The 20,904-nt window shown below is 42.5% G+C and overlaps 1 protein-coding gene across 1 annotated transcript in view; it reads right to left on the bottom strand.

The window, feature by feature from the left end:
• The window catches only part of Adamts16 (ADAM metallopeptidase with thrombospondin type 1 motif 16), a 118,929-nt gene that overhangs the window by 21,957 nt on the left and 76,068 nt on the right, over positions 1 to 20,904 (bottom strand). The window contains exons 17-18 of the mRNA XM_034523493.2: positions 19,215 to 19,353; positions 9,773 to 9,905 (exon numbers count right to left, since the gene is read on the bottom strand). Coding sequence (XP_034379384.1) covers positions 9,773 to 9,905; positions 19,215 to 19,353 — 272 coding nt within the window. The remainder of the gene's footprint in view (positions 1 to 9,772; positions 9,906 to 19,214; positions 19,354 to 20,904) is intronic.

Here is a 20,904-nt window from a genome sequence, read left to right as displayed (position 1 = left end):
CACACACCAATGAGTCTTGAGCTCAACCTCTGAAATACCTGAGTCTGACCACATCTTACCACTGGTCCATTCTGCCACCTAAGAGGTCTAGCCTCCACTTTCATCCTCTGTCACAATAGCAAGAATATTTTAAAAATGTTTTTATGGTTTATATTACCCTCTCTCTCCTTACTCGCTCTCTGCCAAGCCTGGCGATCTCAACACTCTGAGTCAATGTACTACATATTACAATGACAGCTATGACCTGTTCTTGACTAGTCTAAACTACCATTCTACCAACATGCCAGGTACATAACTACCTCAGGGCATTAACAGCTTTCGTTCCCTCTATCTGGAATGTTCTTTCCATTGCTAGTTGTGTTCTTATGATGCACTATCTCTTTCAAGCCTGACTCCAAGTCACTAGAGACTAAGCATTCAAATGTATTTGAGCACTATTTGAGAAAGAGGTGTGGCCTTGTTGGAAGAACTGTGTCACTGGGGTCAGGGTAGTCTTTGGGGTTTCAAAAGCTCAAGCTAGGACCAGTGGCTCTCTCTCCCTGCACCTGCTGATCCATTCTCAGTTCATTCTTCAGCACTGTGTCTGCTTGCAGGCAGCCATGTTCCCTGCCATGATGATAATGGACTAAAGCTCTGAAACTGAAAGCCAGGCCCAATTAAATGGTTTCTTTTTTTTATAAGAGTTGCTGTGCTCATGGTGTCTCTTCATCGCAATAGAACAGTGACTAAGACGTTGACTAATTACCTAAGTTATAGTTTCTGTATAATTCTTTGGAAGCACCACCATCATGAAATGTTTCAATATTGACATTACAAGTTGAGTGACTCATGTTACAAATGTCATCTATTGCTCCTCAAGACTCATGCACTCAAGTCTAGGGGATGAGGAAAGCTGTGGTATATGGGTAGCTTCTTAATAAGACTGTGTTATATTTTGTGTAATCACCAGTCAATATTGAAAAAGGTCTGATGCTCAATACCACTAACTTTATTTGTATAGACAATATGAAATTATTCTTCTATCAAGTTGTGACAAAGAAAATCCATGTATAAGGACCTTATCTCTAGCTCAACTGGTCTAAACAACTCAGATTACAACAGCAGCCAGCCAGAGGAGCAGTCTGTGAGAATTTATTCCAAAGGCTTGTATAAAGAGTGTAAAAACAATGTCTGGGTAATGTGTATACACACACACACAGACACACACACACAGACAGACACACACATACTCGAACAACTGCAAATCATCTGTACTGATAAATCCAGTGTCACAATTCATCTAGTTTATTAATTTTTAATATTATACTAATGATAGCTAGTGGCTAATGAGGTGTATAATCTGTATGAATTCTAATTTGAACAGTAAATGTATGTGATAGGTAAAGATACTGTGCCCAATTCAAAGGCCATGAAACTGAGGCTCGAAACTGAGTAGGTCCAATGTTCTGTACCCCAAACAGAGTCAGGGCCAGGCATAATCTGGGAGCAGCTAAACACTACTGTTCTTCCCCAGGGAGAGGGTGTGAAGGTTCAGGCTCCCCAGTCAAGGCCAAAAAAGGGGAAACCTCGCTGGTAAAGGGGACCCTCCATTTTGCACTGAGCTCAGATGAGGATCTGCCATCTTAATTAGCAGGGTTTCACCACAGTGGTTCACTCATTAAATGTTTTAACAAATTAGCAAAATGTAGCTTGAATTCTTAACAAATGTTAATACAAACATAAAACAAGTCACCAGGTAGGATATGGGAGGAGCTGGAAGGGTGAAATGGAGGAATCAATATAATCATATTTCATTACATATTTGTATGAAATTCTCAAAGATAGGTTTGTAAAAAGTAAGAATGACACTATTCTGAATATGAGCTTGGTTGTAAGAAGTGGCAGGAAAGGTGAGGCACCAAACCAAACCAAACCAAACCAAGCAAACAAAAATCAACTCAGGGGATGGAAGACATAGTAAACAGAGAGACACAAAGGGACCTAACTAGTAGCCACAGGTCACAGGAGCAGATTAAATTTACATATAAAAAGATACCCTTCACTTGATCAAATCCCAATTCACTGAAGAAATGTGTACCACTCTTTAAAAATAAAGAGGACTGGGGTGTGGAAGCCTGAAGGAAGGCAGAAGACATGATGCTGACTCCATAGGACTCATCCCACATGAAGCAGGAGAGACAGAGAGCAGTCTTAGAACCAAGAGTGGTCTCTGTTTAAGGAGAGGACCATTCACAGTGAAACTATAATCTCATCAACACAGGGCAATTTTAATGTCATTTTGAAGTACATTTATAAGGAAGCATTGAGAAATGGCCAATCACAGTGTGACACTTTGATACACAGGGCAGACAGAAATGAGGGCATGAGATTTAAATAAACACCCTAGAAGCTCCATCCAACGGTCATGTCAACACTTGTTCTGTAAAACATAGCACAGGGACTAAGCACTTCCATTACCTAGCCATTAAAGACCCTCCAAGTCCCCCAATGATAGGACTTTATCTTTCTTTCTGATTGTATCATAAGAATGCTAGAAAGAGAAAAATCTTCATCTGGAAACATCAATTAACTTAGAAATGCAGAGAGAGCTTTAAATAAGTTCAGGCTTAGAGAATAAAGTAAGGGCACCAGCTGTGCCTGGCATCCTACAGTGTTTAATGTTCTTCTCCCCGAAGTTCTTTTTTTTTTTTTTTTTTTTTTTTTAAGATTTATTTATTGTAATTGAGTACACTATTGCCGCCTTCAGACACACCAGAAGAGGGCATCAGATCCCATTACAGATGGTTGTGAGCCACCATGTGGCTGCTAGTAATTGAACTCAGGACCTCTGGAAGAGCAGTCAGTGCTCTTAACTGCTGAGCCATCTCTCCAGCCCCCTGAAGTTCTGATTCTGATTAAAGCTTCTGGCTAACATCACATGCAGGGATTATGTGAAACCAGGTTGGTGGTACAGCCGCCTCTCTGGGTATCATGTATGTCTGTAGTATGTAGGCTTCTATCCTCTTTCTACCTGTCATTTATTCATCATGTATCTACTTATACCTACTTATCATATGTATATATGTATATCTACTTATACACAGATATAAGTGTATATATATATATACATATATACATACATACATATATATATATTCTCTATTTATGAATTGGTTGTTTATCTAAAAATCTGTGTCTAAGATCTATATTACATCTTTCATTGATCATCCATCTATCTATGTATCTATAAATTTATTGATCATTGATGTGCAAGTCATACTAATCCATATATTTATTCATGTCTATCAGTTTTTTATATCCTTTTGTTTTGTTTTGTTTTTCAAAACAGGGTTTCTCTGTATTACCCTGAGTGTCCTGGAACTCACTCTGTAGACCAGGCTGGCCTCAAACTCAGAAATCCGCCTGCCTCTGCCTCCCAAGTGCTGAGATTAAAGGCATGTGCCACCACTGCCCGTCAGTTTTTTATATTCTTATAAAATATTTAAAACATGTGTCATAGGTTGGATTAACAGGTGACAGTTACATTGAGTATGGAAGCTTTGGAGTTCATCACACTGAGTCCTAGAGACCAGCATGATAAAATATGATGAAACATTTCTACATGGTTTAAACTAAAGAATTTCTTAAGTTTCCAGAAAAGCAGAAATATTTTTAAGACTCCAAGACATTGTTCTGCTTTTGTTCACACACACACACACACACACACACACACACACACACACACACACACGCACACACACACACATCCATACATCTCACATCATACACTGGCAGTGTTAATAGGGTCGTAGTGAGGATATTGTTGATAGGTGGCGTGTATGTAGTGAATCTCTGTCTCTTTTCAACTTTTATATGAGTCTAAAACTTCCAGAAAAGTCCACTAAACAGCTAAATAAAATTACACAGATAATATAGTAAAGAAAAAAAAAGAGGCAAACTAAAACCTCACAGCATCAAATAGGGAGGAACCCCTGAGGGCAGATTTCTAGGTGTGAAGTGTTACATCCACACCCCAAAAGTTCTCTGTCCTTTCTGTCCCAGTGTGGTCTCTCTGCCAGTGTTCCAGTGATTTACCATGCAAGTCAAATTTGCCTGGCTCCAGCTAACTCTGTTGAGTCATGTTTGCAGTCTGTCTCCCATCAGTGACACCCAAACCTGCTTCTTCACCTCTCAGTTCCATCCGTCATACTGTGCTGCTATGAACCAGCATTGCTCCACTGGGGGTGGGGCAGGAAGGCATTGTCCTCTCACTGTGGTGTCTAGACCTTTTTCTGACTACACATTTATATAGGGGTACCATTACTTGAGCCAGCTAACTGCCTGGCTAGATAAAAACTAGTGACTGTAGAGACGTGTGGGCATTTGATTTCTTTGACTAAAGAAAGATGTGTTAGATGTGTTCCCCATGTGACAGTGGTGGGGAATGAATCACCTTTAATGTGGGGTCACTTCAGTATGGTTGCTGCTCAAGTATCCCTTTTTTTGTTTTGTTTTTTTTCCCTGAGGATCTCTGTCCCAGCAGGGCAGTGTAGTACCTACGTCTCTATGGAAGGCCTCCTTCCAGTCCGTTGCAATATCTAACGGCCACCACACTATACTCCAGCACACCTAAAGTCCAGCATACCGTATGTGGGCATACTCATTTCTCACAAGAGAAAAGAAAGCTTTTGAATAGAGCTGTAGACAAATATCCTCCCTCATCCAGGTGTACCATGGTAGAATCACAAAAGAAACCCTTAAGCTGACATTCTGAGGAAGAGCTTCTGGACTCAAGGGCTCCAGACACGGAAAACCAAACCAAAGCAAAACAGGGAGACATTCTAACAGTACCCCAAAGTGTTTTTGATGTCAATGCTGAAATAACTGTGGGGATGCTGAGTGGGACCAGCTGTGTTATATCATTCATGGGAACTAGAGCCTAGTAAAATAGTGGACTTCCTGTCAAAGCTCTTTCACTTAGTTCATGTCTGTAACAGCAGAGGCAAGCTGTGCTCCGTGTCTCAGCCTCAGGAAGACGTACCTGTTGAAGTGAGATACTTGGATAATTAAATGACCTCATTAGCTGGATGGCATCATATGAACCAAACTGTCTCTCAGGTGCTGCCTCCATGGTCATCTCTCGGCCTTGCCTTGGTAACAACATATGACTGGGTGGCTAGTAAGACTCACATGTACGAGAGATAAGAGGTAGAAAGGAAATAAATACCATCCTCTCTTGCTCTGTCAAGAAGTCAACCAATATAACTAGCCTGCTCATTCTTGCATGTGTGTGTTGTGTGTGTGTGTGTGTGTGTGTGTGTGTGTTTATGCTGCGTGCAATCAAGTACACTCATTTGACCTTTGTATCTTTGTTGCACAAAAGAGAAATTCTGCTACGGATTTTGTGAGGGGTCATGAGGGTGCAGCAAAGATAATACAATAAATTCAATATCAAGTACAGATGTGATCTCATTTGTAGATTCCCGTGAAAGACATGAATAGATCTATCAGAATGTAACTTCCGTACTTGTAGAACCCTGAGAAAGTTCACCACCACCTGGAAGCTATTTTCACCCATCGCCAGTTCATCCAACAGGAAGGTGTGCTGTTTGTACTTGTGCTAAGAAAACTGCAGCTCAGATAAATACCACTTGAACTTCTCCGTTTAGATACTCTGGTGAACAAGAAGGCAATACATCACGTGATATATAGTCGCTGCTTGAAAGCAAGTGACATGGCACCTGACTGATATTAAGATGGGGCATGAGTAGGAGATGTGGGTCAGGGATTAGGGCTGCCTGGTTGGACCAAGAGCAGAAACAATGAACAAGAAGATTCCAGAGCAAGGTTTGCTGCCCCATTCCAGTCCATTAGGCTTAGCTGGTATCTTTTACCTAAGCCATGGTGCTTAAGATGGCTGGAGTCTGTACATGGACATCTAGGCAGACTCCCCCTCTGTCCCATTCTGGAATCTTACTCCCTACTCTTGGCAGAGACTGATGACTCTGGAGGATCCCATCCAAGTAAGTTCACCACGAGCCCAGGTCCTACACAGGAGGGTCTAGATGCAGACCTGACCCAGCGACCCATGCTTTTAGCACTAGAATCTGTTTCATTTGTCACACAAGTTACAGATGAAGTGATTTAAGATTTCAAAGTCCCAATCTATGTCCTTAAGGCCCCCCCTTCAAGCTGAACATGAAGCATCAGATCTTATATCCTGCAGTAGAGACAGTCATCAAGAGCAGTAACAGCAACCATGGGTTGATTGTGGCCTCAGAATAAATCACTGAACACTAGGGGTGGAGAGAGTGTTAGTATACCACACAGAGAGGTAAAGAGGTCACAAGTACACCTTGAACTGCCAGAAAAGTATTCAGAGGCTCGTTGTATAAAGCCAGGAATAAAAAGCCGCCACTGTCCTTCTATATCAGTGTCTTTCTGTTGATACAGTAAAACCTCCTGTCCAAAAGTAACTTAAGGGAGGAAGGCCTTGCATTAGCACATGATTCCAAAGAGAGATTGCTTACACTGTGGGAAGCATGGTGTGGCAACAGGAAGCTGTCCGACCTCGTCTTTACCCCCACACAGGAAGCAGACAGAGAATAGGAAGTGGGATGAAGTCATAAACCCTCAGAATCGCCCATAGTGGCATTTATCTTCCAGATAAGTTGCACCTCTTAAAGGTTACAGGATCTTCTCCCAAGGAACCATCAATGCTTAGCTAGGCCTTCAAATTCATGACCCTGCAAGGAGCGTTTCACATTCAAACTCAACATACCTGGAGAAGAGGAATATGTCACTTTTACAATTCATAGGAAAAACAAATCAACATCTTAAGGAAAACCTATCAGTTGCAGACAGGCAGTGGTTAGACAAATAAACTCTGTAAGGATTAGTGTGTGGTACAAGTTCGGTTTTCTGGTTAGTCCTTGATATTTCTTGTTATAGAACCAATAAATAATTGATGAGAATGTTTTTCCATCTACAGATAAAATGACCAAAAGCAAAGGGTTGGTGAATGTCTGACTTAGGTTTAACGTGGATTGTCTCAAGCCTCACCTTATCCTGTAGGGAGTGGCTCCATTTTGATCTGGGTGATATCCAATCAGGAGATGGCAGGTGGGGCAGGTCTTGCTCCCAGCTGCACCTTTGCCAGGGGTGTCATGCCACCTGCTGCTGTGCAGTCCTCCAGCCCAGCCACAGCTCAGGAGCCACAGCCGCTCCCTGTAGGAGCTCCTTGTAGCAAGGGTCTCTGGTATCTCTGCTAACTAGAGACCTATGGATTTGACTTGTTGCCCAGCCTCCCACAGCCTGACAGAGATGAGTAACAAACTTGGCACTTGATCAGGAGCCACTTCTTTCTGAAGAACTGCCTAGCCAGAAATGCAGGGTTTGAAGTCAGCAGTAAGAATTTTGTGTTGTGTCAGCATGCTTTCTCTCACAGGAGATAATCTAAATATTCCAAAAACAAAGCTGTATCAAGGAGGTGAATAAGAAGGCATCATCAGGAAACTGGGGACCCCACACTCAAAAGTCTTCAATGCGCTGTTGGAAGTAACAACAGAGCACCCCCTGGCCATAGACTGATCCTTTGTTCAGTGAACCATGGCTCTTTGTTCGTTAGTTAGACACTGTGACCCTTGACAGAACTTTAACTAGAAGGTATCAGAGTGAGTGACATACATTTTACTGGACATGGGAAATCTTTGACTGTGAGTCCCTCCATATCAGAAAGACGGAGACAGCAGAGACACAGTGAAGAGAAACACCACTACTCTCTGTGAGCCAGTTGTGAGTAAGTGGTCCCATATGATTGCCAGGAACTAAGACCCTCCTTTCAGCTAGTGGTGTCAACTAGAACACAGGTGCAGAGGCAGCTGTCCACAGAGCACACAGATGCAGAAGCAGCTGTCCACAGGGGGCACAGGTACAGAGGCAGCTGTCCACAGGGAAAAGCTATCTTGGAAAGCACGTGACAAGGCTTTTGTCCTTTTGGAACTCTAGCTAGGCTCTTCTGAACCCTTTTCTGACAAGCCTTAACTCCAGTTCGAGGACATGAGACTTGATGACAGTAGTTCCACTGACACATCTGACTGAGCAAAGCAAGGCTGCCAGAGGGCAGGTCTCCATCCCTCTTCCTCCCAGAGGATAGATCTCCACCCTCTCCAGGAGACAAGGAACCTGGCATCCACGAGAACAATCAGCAACCAGGTGGACTTCAGAAGGATCGAACAGTGTCTCACATTGAATGATTTCCTATAGACTTTCCCACATCCTCCATGCTCTCCATATACCTGCCTGCTCTGGCCGTGGCAGCTAAGCCCAGCTCATGCTGGACTCCTTCCTATATTAGCTACCACGGAGATCACTCATTGACACCCGTCCTGGCTTCATTTAGTGTCCCTGGTCACCTGTTGTACATCTTGGCCCTCTTTCTCTCTGGTGGCAGCCTTCTTTCCTTCTATAGTCAGGGGTGGTCCATTTCTACTTCTCACCTGGCTGTCAGGTTAACTTCCTAAACACCTGGACTTGACATGACTGCACTTGAAGACCAGTGTAGGCCCACAATAAGTCCATGGCATGATGTGTTTTTTCCGTCTGGCCCAGCTCAGCCCATGAGATGCTCAGATCACACACAGGTGGTCAGTAGCAGTCTTTTACCAGCTTTCTGGGCTGCACAGGCAAGCTGCAAGGCCAGTGCTATTAAAAAGCATTGTTCCCAGTTCCCATGGACCCCAGGGCCACCTTTTCGTTGGAGGACATCCAAGGGACCTTGGTGACCAAAAGGTTTATCAAATTCTGTGTAACTTCTGACCAGCAACTGGCTCAGCAGCCGTAGGCTGTGGTGTCAAGGAACCATGTCTGATGTGGAGCTGCTGGCCTAGAAAGATGGTAGGGTTCTGGGGACACCACTGTTGAAAGAATATCATTTTCTGGAGAAGGCCCTGACCTTGACAGAGGCAACTCTAAGCTTCTAAAATATTGTATATGTCTCCCTTGCTATGTTGAGAGAGAGAGGCTAGGTTCACTTGGAGCTCTAAAGAGTGGAGGGAGAGCCAGCACCTCACCTTCCTGTACTCAGTTGACTTGGAGACATAGATAGTCACATGCCTTAGCAAATTGTTTTCCCAAACTAGGGATCCATTTGCTGTACTCAGTGGATCTTTACATAAAGGTAGTTTTGGATTGTGTTTCCGTGGCCCAATGAAGATACAATTTCATCATCTTAAGAGATTTTAATCTTCCACTGTGACCTGTCCCCCGTAAAGATAAAGACAGTGGTGAAGCCCCAGGATGAGGACTTACATGGCCAGTAGCTCCTGTCTCTTAAGAAATTACCCAATCTCACATCTCAGAGATTAGAGGAGTGGGAGTCTTGAAGGCAGAAAGGAGGTGAGTGACCACTTGACTCACTCATACACACGAGTGTAACCATAGGTTCCAAATAGCTTACAAGCTGGACAGGCCTTGGGTGTGGCACTTCCAGTACCTGTCATTCACTAAGCAAAAAGTAAGCAGTAGTGACTGACACCAAGGCATTGGGAGAATCCACTACCATCACCATAGCACATGGTCATACAAACAACAGGACATCATAGGAAGAACTCCCTTTTACAGGCGAAAGACTTTTCAGGCTATTTCTCACCCAAAAACATTTGTCCTGGTCCTCTATTTGGCTGCTCTTGCTCCATTTGCCTCTGTGTTACAATGAAACAGGGGCTGGCAATGATTAACTCTTGTTCTCTAGACTCAAGGGTTCCAATGATCTGTGAACTCTGAGGCTTCTTACCTGGGAGGACAGGCTGACATCTTGCAGGGCACCAGCCCTGTGACAGGTCCAGGCTGTGTCTTGGGGTTGCAGAAGGATGCATTCACTGGAACCTTCAGGTCTCTGTAGCATCCTGCCTTTGAGTTCATCTTGCCTGTGGAAAGAGGAGGTGTATTGAAGACTTAAACATCTTATTGAAAAGCCTGAACCAAGCACTGTGGAAGGAAACTCCACTTTGAGTGAATGTGGTATGAGTGGAGGAGTCGTGTGAGCGGTCACGTCACAAGATGCATACTGAGAGATGTTCCTGAAATGGTTATGGCCATGGCCTGAGCAGCTTGTGCTCTTACTTGGCTCTCTTGGGCATTGGTGGCCACCATTATTCTACAAGTAAATTTCCTTTCCACAATGGATTTCCTACAGCTGAGGGATACTGTGCTGCTGATCTATGATGTCCTCTTATGCTCCAGCCTGTCCTCCCGATGTGCTCTGTATATGGAATGCTGTTCTCCATTGCCCAGACTCTGGCCTTACCTAGCCAATTGCTTTACCTGGTAGATTGCTTTTCACTCCTCCAAATCAGACTAGAACATTCTGTCTCTTAATTCCTTATTCAGAGCCCTTTAGTCTGAGTGAGCCCTGTGTTCTCTGGATATACGAGGCCCACCCCAAAGTGTTTGAAGCAGTATGCATTTTCAGTTGGGTTACTATTGTTGGACTTCAGTAGTGGGAATCTGAGCAAGAGCCCTTGAAAGAAGGAGGGGAAGAAGGTTTGGCACACTTCAGCCACAGTGAACATTTCATTGGTCATCATATGCTTATCACCAAAGACTTCTGGAACTTTGTGTATCTTCCAAGATCTTAGAGAACACTTAGGTGAAGTTAGGGTGACTCAAAGCTTTACAGGAGACTACTTGTGGCCACTCTCTGTTTTTATAAGCTACTTCTGTTTTGTATAAAACACCTCCCTATTTATATGTCTAGAATGATGAAGACGTAAAGGCAACCCATGGCTGTCAGGGTGGGGGATGCAGAGAAAGAGGCCTGTTCTTCAACAATTCTACATTGTGGAGCTGAGGGTGTCTTACAGATATGAGAGGAATGAATGGTGAACCACTGAGAGCCATGGGACCAAGAAGGCTGAGCTAAGGAAGACTTCAGGTACCTTGGTGGGGTTCTTCCTGGGCATTTTCAAAGATGAAGCTGGCAGAAAAAAACCAGGACGGCTCCAGGATGAGCAGAGGTCCTTGGTTGAGCACAGGACTATGGAGTGTGGATGACTTGCATGGAAAGAGTCATAAAAGGCAAAACATAGAAGGAACAAGAAGAAGGAAGAAGCCCATCTTAGGATTAAGTTCATGGCAAAGAAGAACAGAAGGTAATGTTGATAGAAAAGGGGTATCATGATGGGAAGGATCTGACCAAAAGTCTTCCTTGCAGAGTTTGACTAACAAGGGGAGAATCATGCTCCTGGGTTTGAATGACCCGATGAAGGTCAAGAAGCAAGACTTTTGGCTGGTGGGCACTGGTGGCGTAGTCACCTTGTGCAGGGTAAAAGTTGTTTATTCTGTGTGTAGAGGCTGCAGATGGTGCAATGAGTACAAGAGGGAGCCCAAATGCAGCTGTTTTCCATGATGGCCTGGCCTCCAGTTTGCATCCTTGCTTTGTTAAAATGTGGACTTCAGCCTTTAAATGTCAGTAGGATTGGGAATTCTGTTAACAGAATTTGTTTTTTTCCTACACAAGATTCCTATGATTAAAGCCATATGTGTGAGTGGGGTTGTTCATGGTCCCTGGTCCCCAGTCTGAAGTCCTAAGGGATTTCATTTCCACCAATGCTCTTCAATGCATATTTCAAACTGCTGCTGTGACTTCCTCCGCAGTGTCCTGGGAGGTGCTCTTCTGGCCGGTCTTAGCTTCTGTGTTCAGAGTGCTTGCTGTCTTTCTTTCAGAATTGGTTTCTTTCAGTGTAATTGTTTCTCTGTGGTGACTCTTGAACACTAGAGATACTGGAAGTATCTGAGTGTGCACAAAGTGCACTGGGGAACCTGCATGAATATAACATTTGTGGAGAGAACTCTCGCCATAGAATCACAATGGAAAGTGTTGCCTGCTTCACCAGGGACCACTGTTTTCTTTACTAAATAATTCTGACACATAAATCTTGTCCCTCATGGAAGTGAACTCCTTTTTTGCTGTCATGAAGCCAGGGAAAGCTGGGGGATTGTGGACAGACGGCTAATGGCCGAAGCCCAACACTTTACCCAGTCTATTGGCCTGTGGGTGATGAAGCCTTTCTAGGTCCCCATATATCTTCTGTAGCATATATATTTTTTCTATCTCCCCATTTATCTCTTCTGCCATAAGACACTCAGCTTCAGAGAGTCTACAGCATGAAGAAAGCACTGGCTAGGGTCTGTGAGGACAGCCAACTCTCATTTACTCTTGATTTATATTACATGTTTTTGATTGACAAAGACCACAGAACAAAACTGGGCAGGATCTCAGCGCAACTTACAACATACAACCATGTGAGTCACATTCATTCAGACAGCTGCATGGACACAGAGTAAGGGAGGAGAACCTGTTTAAATTTCTCACCAAGCAAAGGGCAGAACAAGGCCAACTCTGGATCAAAGGCTTTCTTGTATTCTTAGAGTGCTTTGCTCACAATATGTTTGTGATGGACATAGTAAGGTCCAGATTTCAGTGTCTTCACAGGCTTTCTAAATAATTGGCTTCTCATCTTTGGAGCTACCACTTTGCATCTCCAGCCTCAGAGTCCCGGATGCACATCCTTCTCCTCACCTCAGCACGGACACTGAAAGTCTCCTCGGCATCCCTACCCTCTGTGAGTTTCTGGGCTTTCAGTATGTCGCTCTCCACCCCGCCCATCCTCAGGAATTCCTCATGCATGTAACCCCTGCAGAAGGATCCTCAGAGTAGCTTAATATAATCTCTTCCCAAAGTTCCCGCTACTAAACCATAGTGAAATTAATTTTCTACTCTGGTAGTTGCATTAACATGAGACCTTGTGTGGTGATTTTAGCAGAAGCATTGTATGCAGGAAAGGCAAATCCTTTTAGTAGGTCTAGAATTCAGCAGCAGCTGTATCCAGGTCGGCCTTGGTGAGTGGAAGTCCATGTGGTTGAGCCCAAGCATAACCTCCATCTCTGCCACCATGGCCACTTTGTTCATGTGCCCATTGAGCAATGACAGGGATGGCTGGGGACAGAGGCTGACTGTCCACAGAATGAGCCATTTTATCCACTTGATTACTGAACTCCTCCTCATCTGAGGTCACCTTTTGATGAGCATTTACATGGGACACAACTGCCTTCACATTCTTTTCCCATTCGGAGAGATCTATCCACATATACTTCCCCAGATGTCTTCCTCACCAATTTTCCAATCCCTGACTATCCAGCCAATTCATTGGCTACGCCCCATGAGTCAGTGAAGATTCATGTATCTGGCCATTTCTTCTTTCAAACGAACTATAATACCCTGCTTACTACCTGAAGTTCTGCCCACTGTGAAGATGTTGCTTCACCTGTATCTTTCAGGGTTGTCCTAGAAAGGGAGTGTAATGCTGAGGCTGCTCACTTCTGTGCGGTGCCTGCACAGTGTGCAGAACCATCAGTAAACTAGGTCTCAGTCTTCTTTTTTCCAGTCAGCTGATCGTAGGAAATACCCCACGAGGCTATAGGTGCATGCTTGGCAGCAGATGGCATTGTAACAGGAGAAGAAACCAAAGGCATTTGAACAACTTCTTTGTATAACTTCTTTGTGACTTCAGGACATGCTCAGGCCTTATCTCATGTATATCACTTTCATCCGATAATACTCTGCTATTGTGCACATCCTTCTTTATGACTTGATGGGCCCAATAACGCTCAGCTCATGATGGGCAGTTCAGGTCACATGGTATCATGGTGTCTTATATTGTCAAATATTCAGTTTCCACTATGGCCCGATAGCAGGCCAAGAGCTGTTTTTCAAAAAGAGACTAGTTGTCTGTAAACAATGGTAGAGCGTTGCTCCAAAATCCCAAAGGTCTCTTCTGTGATTTACCTACAGTGGCCTGCCAAAGGCTCCAAACAGTATCGCTATCTGCCACTGACACCTCAAGTACCTTTGAGTCTGTGGAAACATATGGTCCAAGTGATAGAGCATCTTGCACAACAGCCTGGCCATGTTGAAGAGCCTTCTCCTGTTTAAGGCCCAACACAAACCTAGCATCTTTCTGAGTCATTTGGTAAACAGGCCTGAGAAACACACCCAATTGAGCAATGTACTGTCTCCAGAATCCAAATAGACCCACTAAACTTTGCGCTTCTTTCTTGTTGGTGGGAGGGGCCAGGTGCAATAAGTTAGCTTTCACTTTAGAGGGAATATCTCTGCATGCCCCACACCACTGGACTCCCTAATGATTTCATTGAGGTAGATAGTCCTTGAAGTTTGGTTGAATTTATTTCCCATCCTCTGATACACATATGTGTCACCAATGTATCCAAAGTGGTTGCTATCTCCTGCTCACTTGGTCTAGTTAGCAGAATGTCATTAATATAGGGCACTAATGTGATATTTTGTGGAAGAGACAGATGATCAAGATCCTTCTAACTAAGTTATGGCTCAGGGCAGGAGACTTAATATATCTTTGATACAAAACTGTAAATGTATACTGCCTGTCTTGCCAACTGAAAGCAAATTGCTTCTCGTGGTCCCTATGAATAGGTACTGAGAAAAAGGCATTTTCTAGGTCAATAGCTGTACACCAGGTACCAGGAGATGTGTTACTTTGCTCAAGTAAGTAAACTACATACATCTGGTACAGCAGCTGTAATTGGAATTACTGCCTGATTTAGTTTTTGATAGTCAACTGTCATTCTCCATGATTCATCTGTCTTCTGCACTGTTCAAATAGGAGAGTTAAAGGGAGATGTGGTGGGAACCATCAGCCCTGCATCTTTCAAGTCCTTGATAGTGGCAGTAATTTCTGTAATTCCTCCAGGGATACAATACTGTTTTTGATTCACTATTATCTTTGGCAGAGGCAACTCTAAAGGCTCCCATTTAGCCTTTCCAACCATAATAACCCTCATTCCACCAGTCAGGGAACCAGTGTGAGAATTCTGCCAACTTCTAAGTATATCTATCCCAGATATACATTCTACAAATGGGGAAATAGCCACAAGATGAGTTCGAGGACCTACTGAAACTACTGTGAGTTAGATGTCAGCCAAAGCTCCATTAATCACCTGGCCTTCATAAGCCCCTACTTTAATTGGAGGGCCACAGCGTCAATTCAGAACCAGTATGCAATAGACCCTGGAAAGTCTGATTATTTCTTTTCCCCCAGTGTACACTGACTCATGTAAAAGCCATAGATTCTTCTGTGGAGTAATTGGAGAAAGGCTAACAGCAAAACGTTTAGGTGCCAGAGCAATGAATACCTACTGAGGGAAGCCATTAACAGGGAATAGAACCAGCCCAGGAGAAAGAAGTTTCTTGCAGTCAACAAAGATGAGAGGAGTTGGGGATCTGAAGAGTACTTTGCTACCAGACATAGAGATGCAGAGTTTGGAATTGTCCAGCTATTTTTAATTCTTGCTTTGGCTCAGTATTTACTTACTATGATATTTTGGAATGGAAAATATATATTCTGCAATATTAGAAGGATGTGATCTGCTTTTTGATTTTGATTTTATAGGGGATTACATTTAAGTGGTTGGAGGAATCACAGAAGAGACTTTAAACTTTGCACTTTTAACATTTTTGAGACTGCTATAGATTATGGAAAATTTTGAAGTTGGATTAAATGTATTTTGCATTGTGCTATGTTTAGGTATGGCCTCCATAGATTCATGTGTTTGAAAAAGCCTATGAAGGCCAGGGAGTAGAATGTGGTGGTTTGAATATGCTTGGCCCAGAGATTGGCACTACTCAGAGATGTGGCCTTGTTAGAGTAGGTATGGGCTTGTTGTAGGAAGTGTGTCACTGTTGGGGTGGGCTTTGAGACCCTTCTCCTAGCTGCCTGGAAGCCAGTCTTCTCATGGTTCCATTTGGAAAAAGATATAGAGCTTTCAGCTCCTCCAGCCCCACATCTGCCTGGATGCTGCCATGCTTCCTGCCTTGATGATAATGGACTGAATCTCTGAACCTATAAGCTAGTTCCAATTAATTTTTTTTAAGAGCTGCCTTGGTCATGGTGTCTGTTCACAGAAATGAAAACACTAAATAAGAAGGCTTGGAAACTAAAACTAAACTCTTGCATGTGTTTGGGGGAATAAATCCATACTGAAATGAGAAGGTGTATAAACAATATTGACATAAATAGAGATGGCCCACCTTCTTAGGATCTAAATGTAAAATCATAAACTCCTGTGTGCATGAGCATACACCCAGTAGGGTGTAGAGAAGAGATGGCTATGCCCACCAGGATAAGGTCAGTATCCTGTTCCCAGGGCCAAGGACAGACACTTCCTGATTAAGACGGCATGGGAAGAAGCATGGCTGCTCCTTGGTAATAGGGAATTCTTAGATTCACTCTGAACTTTACGTATCCTTGAAGAAATCTGTGTAAGATGGATCTAACTCAGGTCTACTGAAGAAAGTATCTTCCCTCTTCAGAATACACACTATTTTTCTTTCTCTTTCACTTATTTTCTTTCCTTTAGGAGGTAGGGAGATAGGACTGAGAATGGAAACTCATTTTGAATTCATCAGAATCTTGGCCAAAGGAGCAGAGTTATTTTTAGTGGATCCACTTAAAGGTGACTGAGATGTAGAATGATTTCAGTTCATCTCTGTTGCTTTTCTCTTCAGGTGAAGTTCAAAAGAGAGAAGTCGCTCTGAACTTCCAAACATGATAGCACATGAAGCAAAGGTAAAAGGGTGTAATTGGAATCAAGTTGATTCCAGAATCAGAAGATGCAGACAGTTGAAGCAGTAGGACGCTGCTGCTCCCCGGGAGCTATCTCTGTAACAGTACTCTACAGGACACATACTCCTGATGTCATACTGGGCTCTCTGGGCCACATCCTTGAGGTGTCTGGGAGCTCTTGTTGACCACTGCATAGAACAGGGTTTCAATCTTCCATTATCACACATGTACAAAGTCTCCCTCCAGACTGAGTGTATTTTTGTGGATCAAGTATGTACAAAACCAGGTCTAGAGGCATGGCTCATTGGCTAACAGTGCATACTGCTCTAGCAGAGGATCTGAGTTCATTTTCCAACACTTATGTGTTGGAAACTCACAATAACTGCTATCCACACTATAAAGGCATCTGCGGAACTTTATATCCTGGGGTTTCAGTTCCCTCTCCTGGCTTCCTTAGGCTCTGTGCACATGCACACACACACACACATACACACACACACACACAAACACACATACAAACAAATGCACACACACAAACACACACACATACATACACATACATACATACACACACACATATACACATACACACATACATACACACATACACACATACACATATACACACACATACATACACATACGTACACACATATACACACAAACACACACACAAACACACATACAAACACATGCACACACACATACATACACATACATGCACATACATATACACATACAAACACACAAACACACATACAAACAAATGCACACACACAAACACACACATACATACACATACATACACACATACACATATACACACATACATACACATACGTACACACACATACACATATACACACACACACTTTAAAAAAATCTTTTAAAAATGCATAAAAGCAGCACTTTCATAGGCCCAGAGCCCAGCCCTGGACCTCATACACCTACAAAACAGTGGGTTCATAGAAACATTCACTTCCTTGGTGCGGTTGTCCTGGTGCACAGCACTGCTATTGGCTACCGACTAAAAAGTCACTGATCCATTTTTATGACATTCAAGGAGTATATTGAGGTTTCACTGCCAATCCAGACACAGAAGGAATTAATCCATGGTCTCCTGGAGCTCTTAACATTAACCTGGATAGCTCTAAGACGTTTGAGTCTCAGATCTTAGTTTTAGCATTTGCTGAGGGGAGGAATTCATGAACGAGTGAAGGAATTATTTGAAAGTAATAAAATAAGGGCAAGATTGCTAATGGCTTCTCTTCAGTTTTCCAAATCTAATTCCTCAATTAATTAAAGTATAAGCTCCAGAAATATTATCCAAGAAGAGAGTATTAAGAAAATATATGAGAGGTTTATAAAACCAGTCTTAAAGCTTGTTGGGGAAACTTGAGTCATGAATTAGGTGAATGTGTTCATCCAAAAGAAAAGCCTCATCCCCAGAAATGCCCACTGAATATTGGAGAGCTTGGGCCATTGCCATGGGCCCTGCTTTATAAACATTTCAATATGAAAAAGGATCTTATGATTAGTTGAGTGAGACACATTGAACCAATTGAACCACAGAAAAAAAATTTGAAAATTACATTTTATAAACAATTGAAGAAAAGCTGATGCTTTTATGGGTGAACAGCAAACAAGAGCTCAACACCAAATTTAAGTCTCCCTTCCGGGAGCAGACACCACCAGATCAGCTGGATCACCACAAGATTCTTGGCTTCCCCTGCCATATCCCAGGGGCTGAATGAGTGTCAATTCGAGGCCTGGCAGTACAGGAAAATTGAACTAAAGTTTGGTTATGTCATAAATAAAGAATGGAGATTAAGAAGTAAACAAAGTATCCAGAAATGAAGGTGAAGGGCGGTGGTTGCTCATGGCTGCCAGGACATCATTTCTCTATGGAGTCAGGCCAATCATGAAGACAAAATGGCTGTTTATAAACCCAGAAGGAGGACACCTCCTGATGCCAGGCAGAATTTATGAAGATGAAGACATTTTCAAATGTCTGTGAAATTACATTAACACAGCCACAGGCATTTCTTGTATAATCTGTGACCTGGGTTGTGATTTTTAAATGGTGTCCCCTCCTCATCATGTGCACATGGTCAGGAGCTTAATGTGCCCTCAGAACACCCAACCTAAGAGTCAGATAGTAAACCTACAGACATCAAATCTTTTAAAGCCCATAGAAATTTCTCTAAAGAGAGATGATCTATTAAACTATAAAGGAAGTCCCAACCAAAAAAAATGGAATTATTTCTTACATCTCTCACACTCTTATATTTCTTTGAGATTAAGGTAGTAAATCTAATATGTATTGTGGTTTTCTGCAATTATGTTTCTAATCATGGTCATTATAAACTTTATAACATCATGAAATTTCCTGGTGCATCTGAGCATACAAGGGGATGACAAATTATTTTTACAGTTTATTTCATTAATAAGCATGGATTAATAATCTTGCTCTCTATAAATACATTTTCTATGTACACTTCTGTCTCTCATGACCCATGACCTGATTTCATTCAGTATCTACATAGCACCTCGGGTGCAGCATAAGAAGTGACATACCTCCTCCACAGGAGACAGAGCACTCAGAGCGTATGATGGCCCATGAATAGCTGGGCTGGGCGGCTGGCGTCCTCTTAGCACCTGACCTTGGCAATGAGAATTCCCAGGCCACACCAGGGTTCCTGCCTTGGAACAAAAGCTAAAAGAAGAAAGAGAAGACATAAAGTGAAGTCAGTAAAATCAAGGACGAATTGAACTTTGCTTTAAACTCCATAAAATGATGCCTTACAAAACTAACCAGGTTGATAAAACATCGTCTATTTTCTAAAATGTGCATCAGATACATGCAACGCCATTTTCCTCCGAAACTAGGAAGAATACACACAAACAAGTGAGCAAATAAATATCATAAAACCTATGGAGAACTAAAGTCATTTCAAGACAGGAACCAGCTGAAGCTTGACTTGGCCATCGGCAGCTCTTGTAGAGGACAGTTAGAGGAAATTTATGTATACACAAGGAAGAAAGGCAAAACCCATCACCAACACACAGGGAAGAGTAAGTTTTATGTGGGAAGAAATCCAAAACGAGGAAACATAGGCATGTCACACACAGTACACCAGAAAACCAACGTGAATAAAGGAGAATGAAAAGGAGGAAACGAGCCTCCAAGAAAAGAGCCACCGGGTGGTGGTGGCGCACGCCTTTAATCCCAGCACTTGGGAGGCAGAGGCAGGCGGATTTCTGAGTTCGAGGCCAGCCTGATCTACAGAGTGAGTTCCAGGACAGCCTGGGCTACACAGAGAAACCCTGTCTCGAAAAAACAAAACAAAACAAAACAAAACAAAAAAGAGCCAATGAAATTACAGGACTCAATGATCAATTCCTCTCAATAGTAAATCTTCAGCTGTCCAGCTGGAAGATGCAGAGCAGTTGGCTGAGCTAAAATGTAAGAATAGATTGTTGTTTTTAAGAAACACCTGTTACTCACTGGCAAGGATGCATCCATACTGAAAGTGAAGATATGGAAGTTAAGCTGAAAAGGGGCAGGGACAGCTGTACCCTCTGATAAACAGACACAAAGCCAAAATTAGAAGAGATACAGAAGGTGGTGTTATATTAATAAAGAAAATGATCTGTCGAGATAATATAGAAATTGTATATACATAGGCACCAAACACCGATAAATCCATTGTCATAAACAAACATAAATAGACATAAGGACAGTGATTGGCCCAGCTACAGTAACAGTGGGTGACCTCATTACCATGCTTTCTATAAATGTGAAAACATACTGACAAATAAAACATTCAGACAAAAAAAAGGCACAACAAAGAAAAGTAAGACTTATACCATACATAGATCATAGGGATTTAACAGATACCTACAGAAATACCATCCAAGAGACAGAATAAACTGGCATCCAATGGAAATTATAGAAAATATAGAAAGGAATAAGAAGCTTTTATCCAAATAGCAAATATGTTAACACACAGGTTGGGAAAATAATTCCATTCCTAATACCTACAAGGAATTTCTAAGAATTAAAAAAAAAAAAAAAAAAAAAAAAAAAAAAAAAAAAAAAAAACCTAGGTGGCTGACAGGACTAAGTACTGAAATCATCAAAAACACTTTATAAGGAAATTGTAAAATAAACCAGAATGCATAAAGACCTGATGGTTCAGCAGAATTAATATGATGAGAAAGGCTATACCATCAACAGCAATCTACAGATGATATGCCATCCCTG

This window comes from Arvicanthis niloticus, chromosome 19 (assembly GCF_011762505.2).
Source record: "Arvicanthis niloticus isolate mArvNil1 chromosome 19, mArvNil1.pat.X, whole genome shotgun sequence".
NCBI lineage: Eukaryota > Metazoa > Chordata > Mammalia > Rodentia > Muridae > Arvicanthis > Arvicanthis niloticus.
Note: the sequence above shows the minus strand (reverse complement) of the source record. Positions and strands in the feature narration are given on the sequence as shown.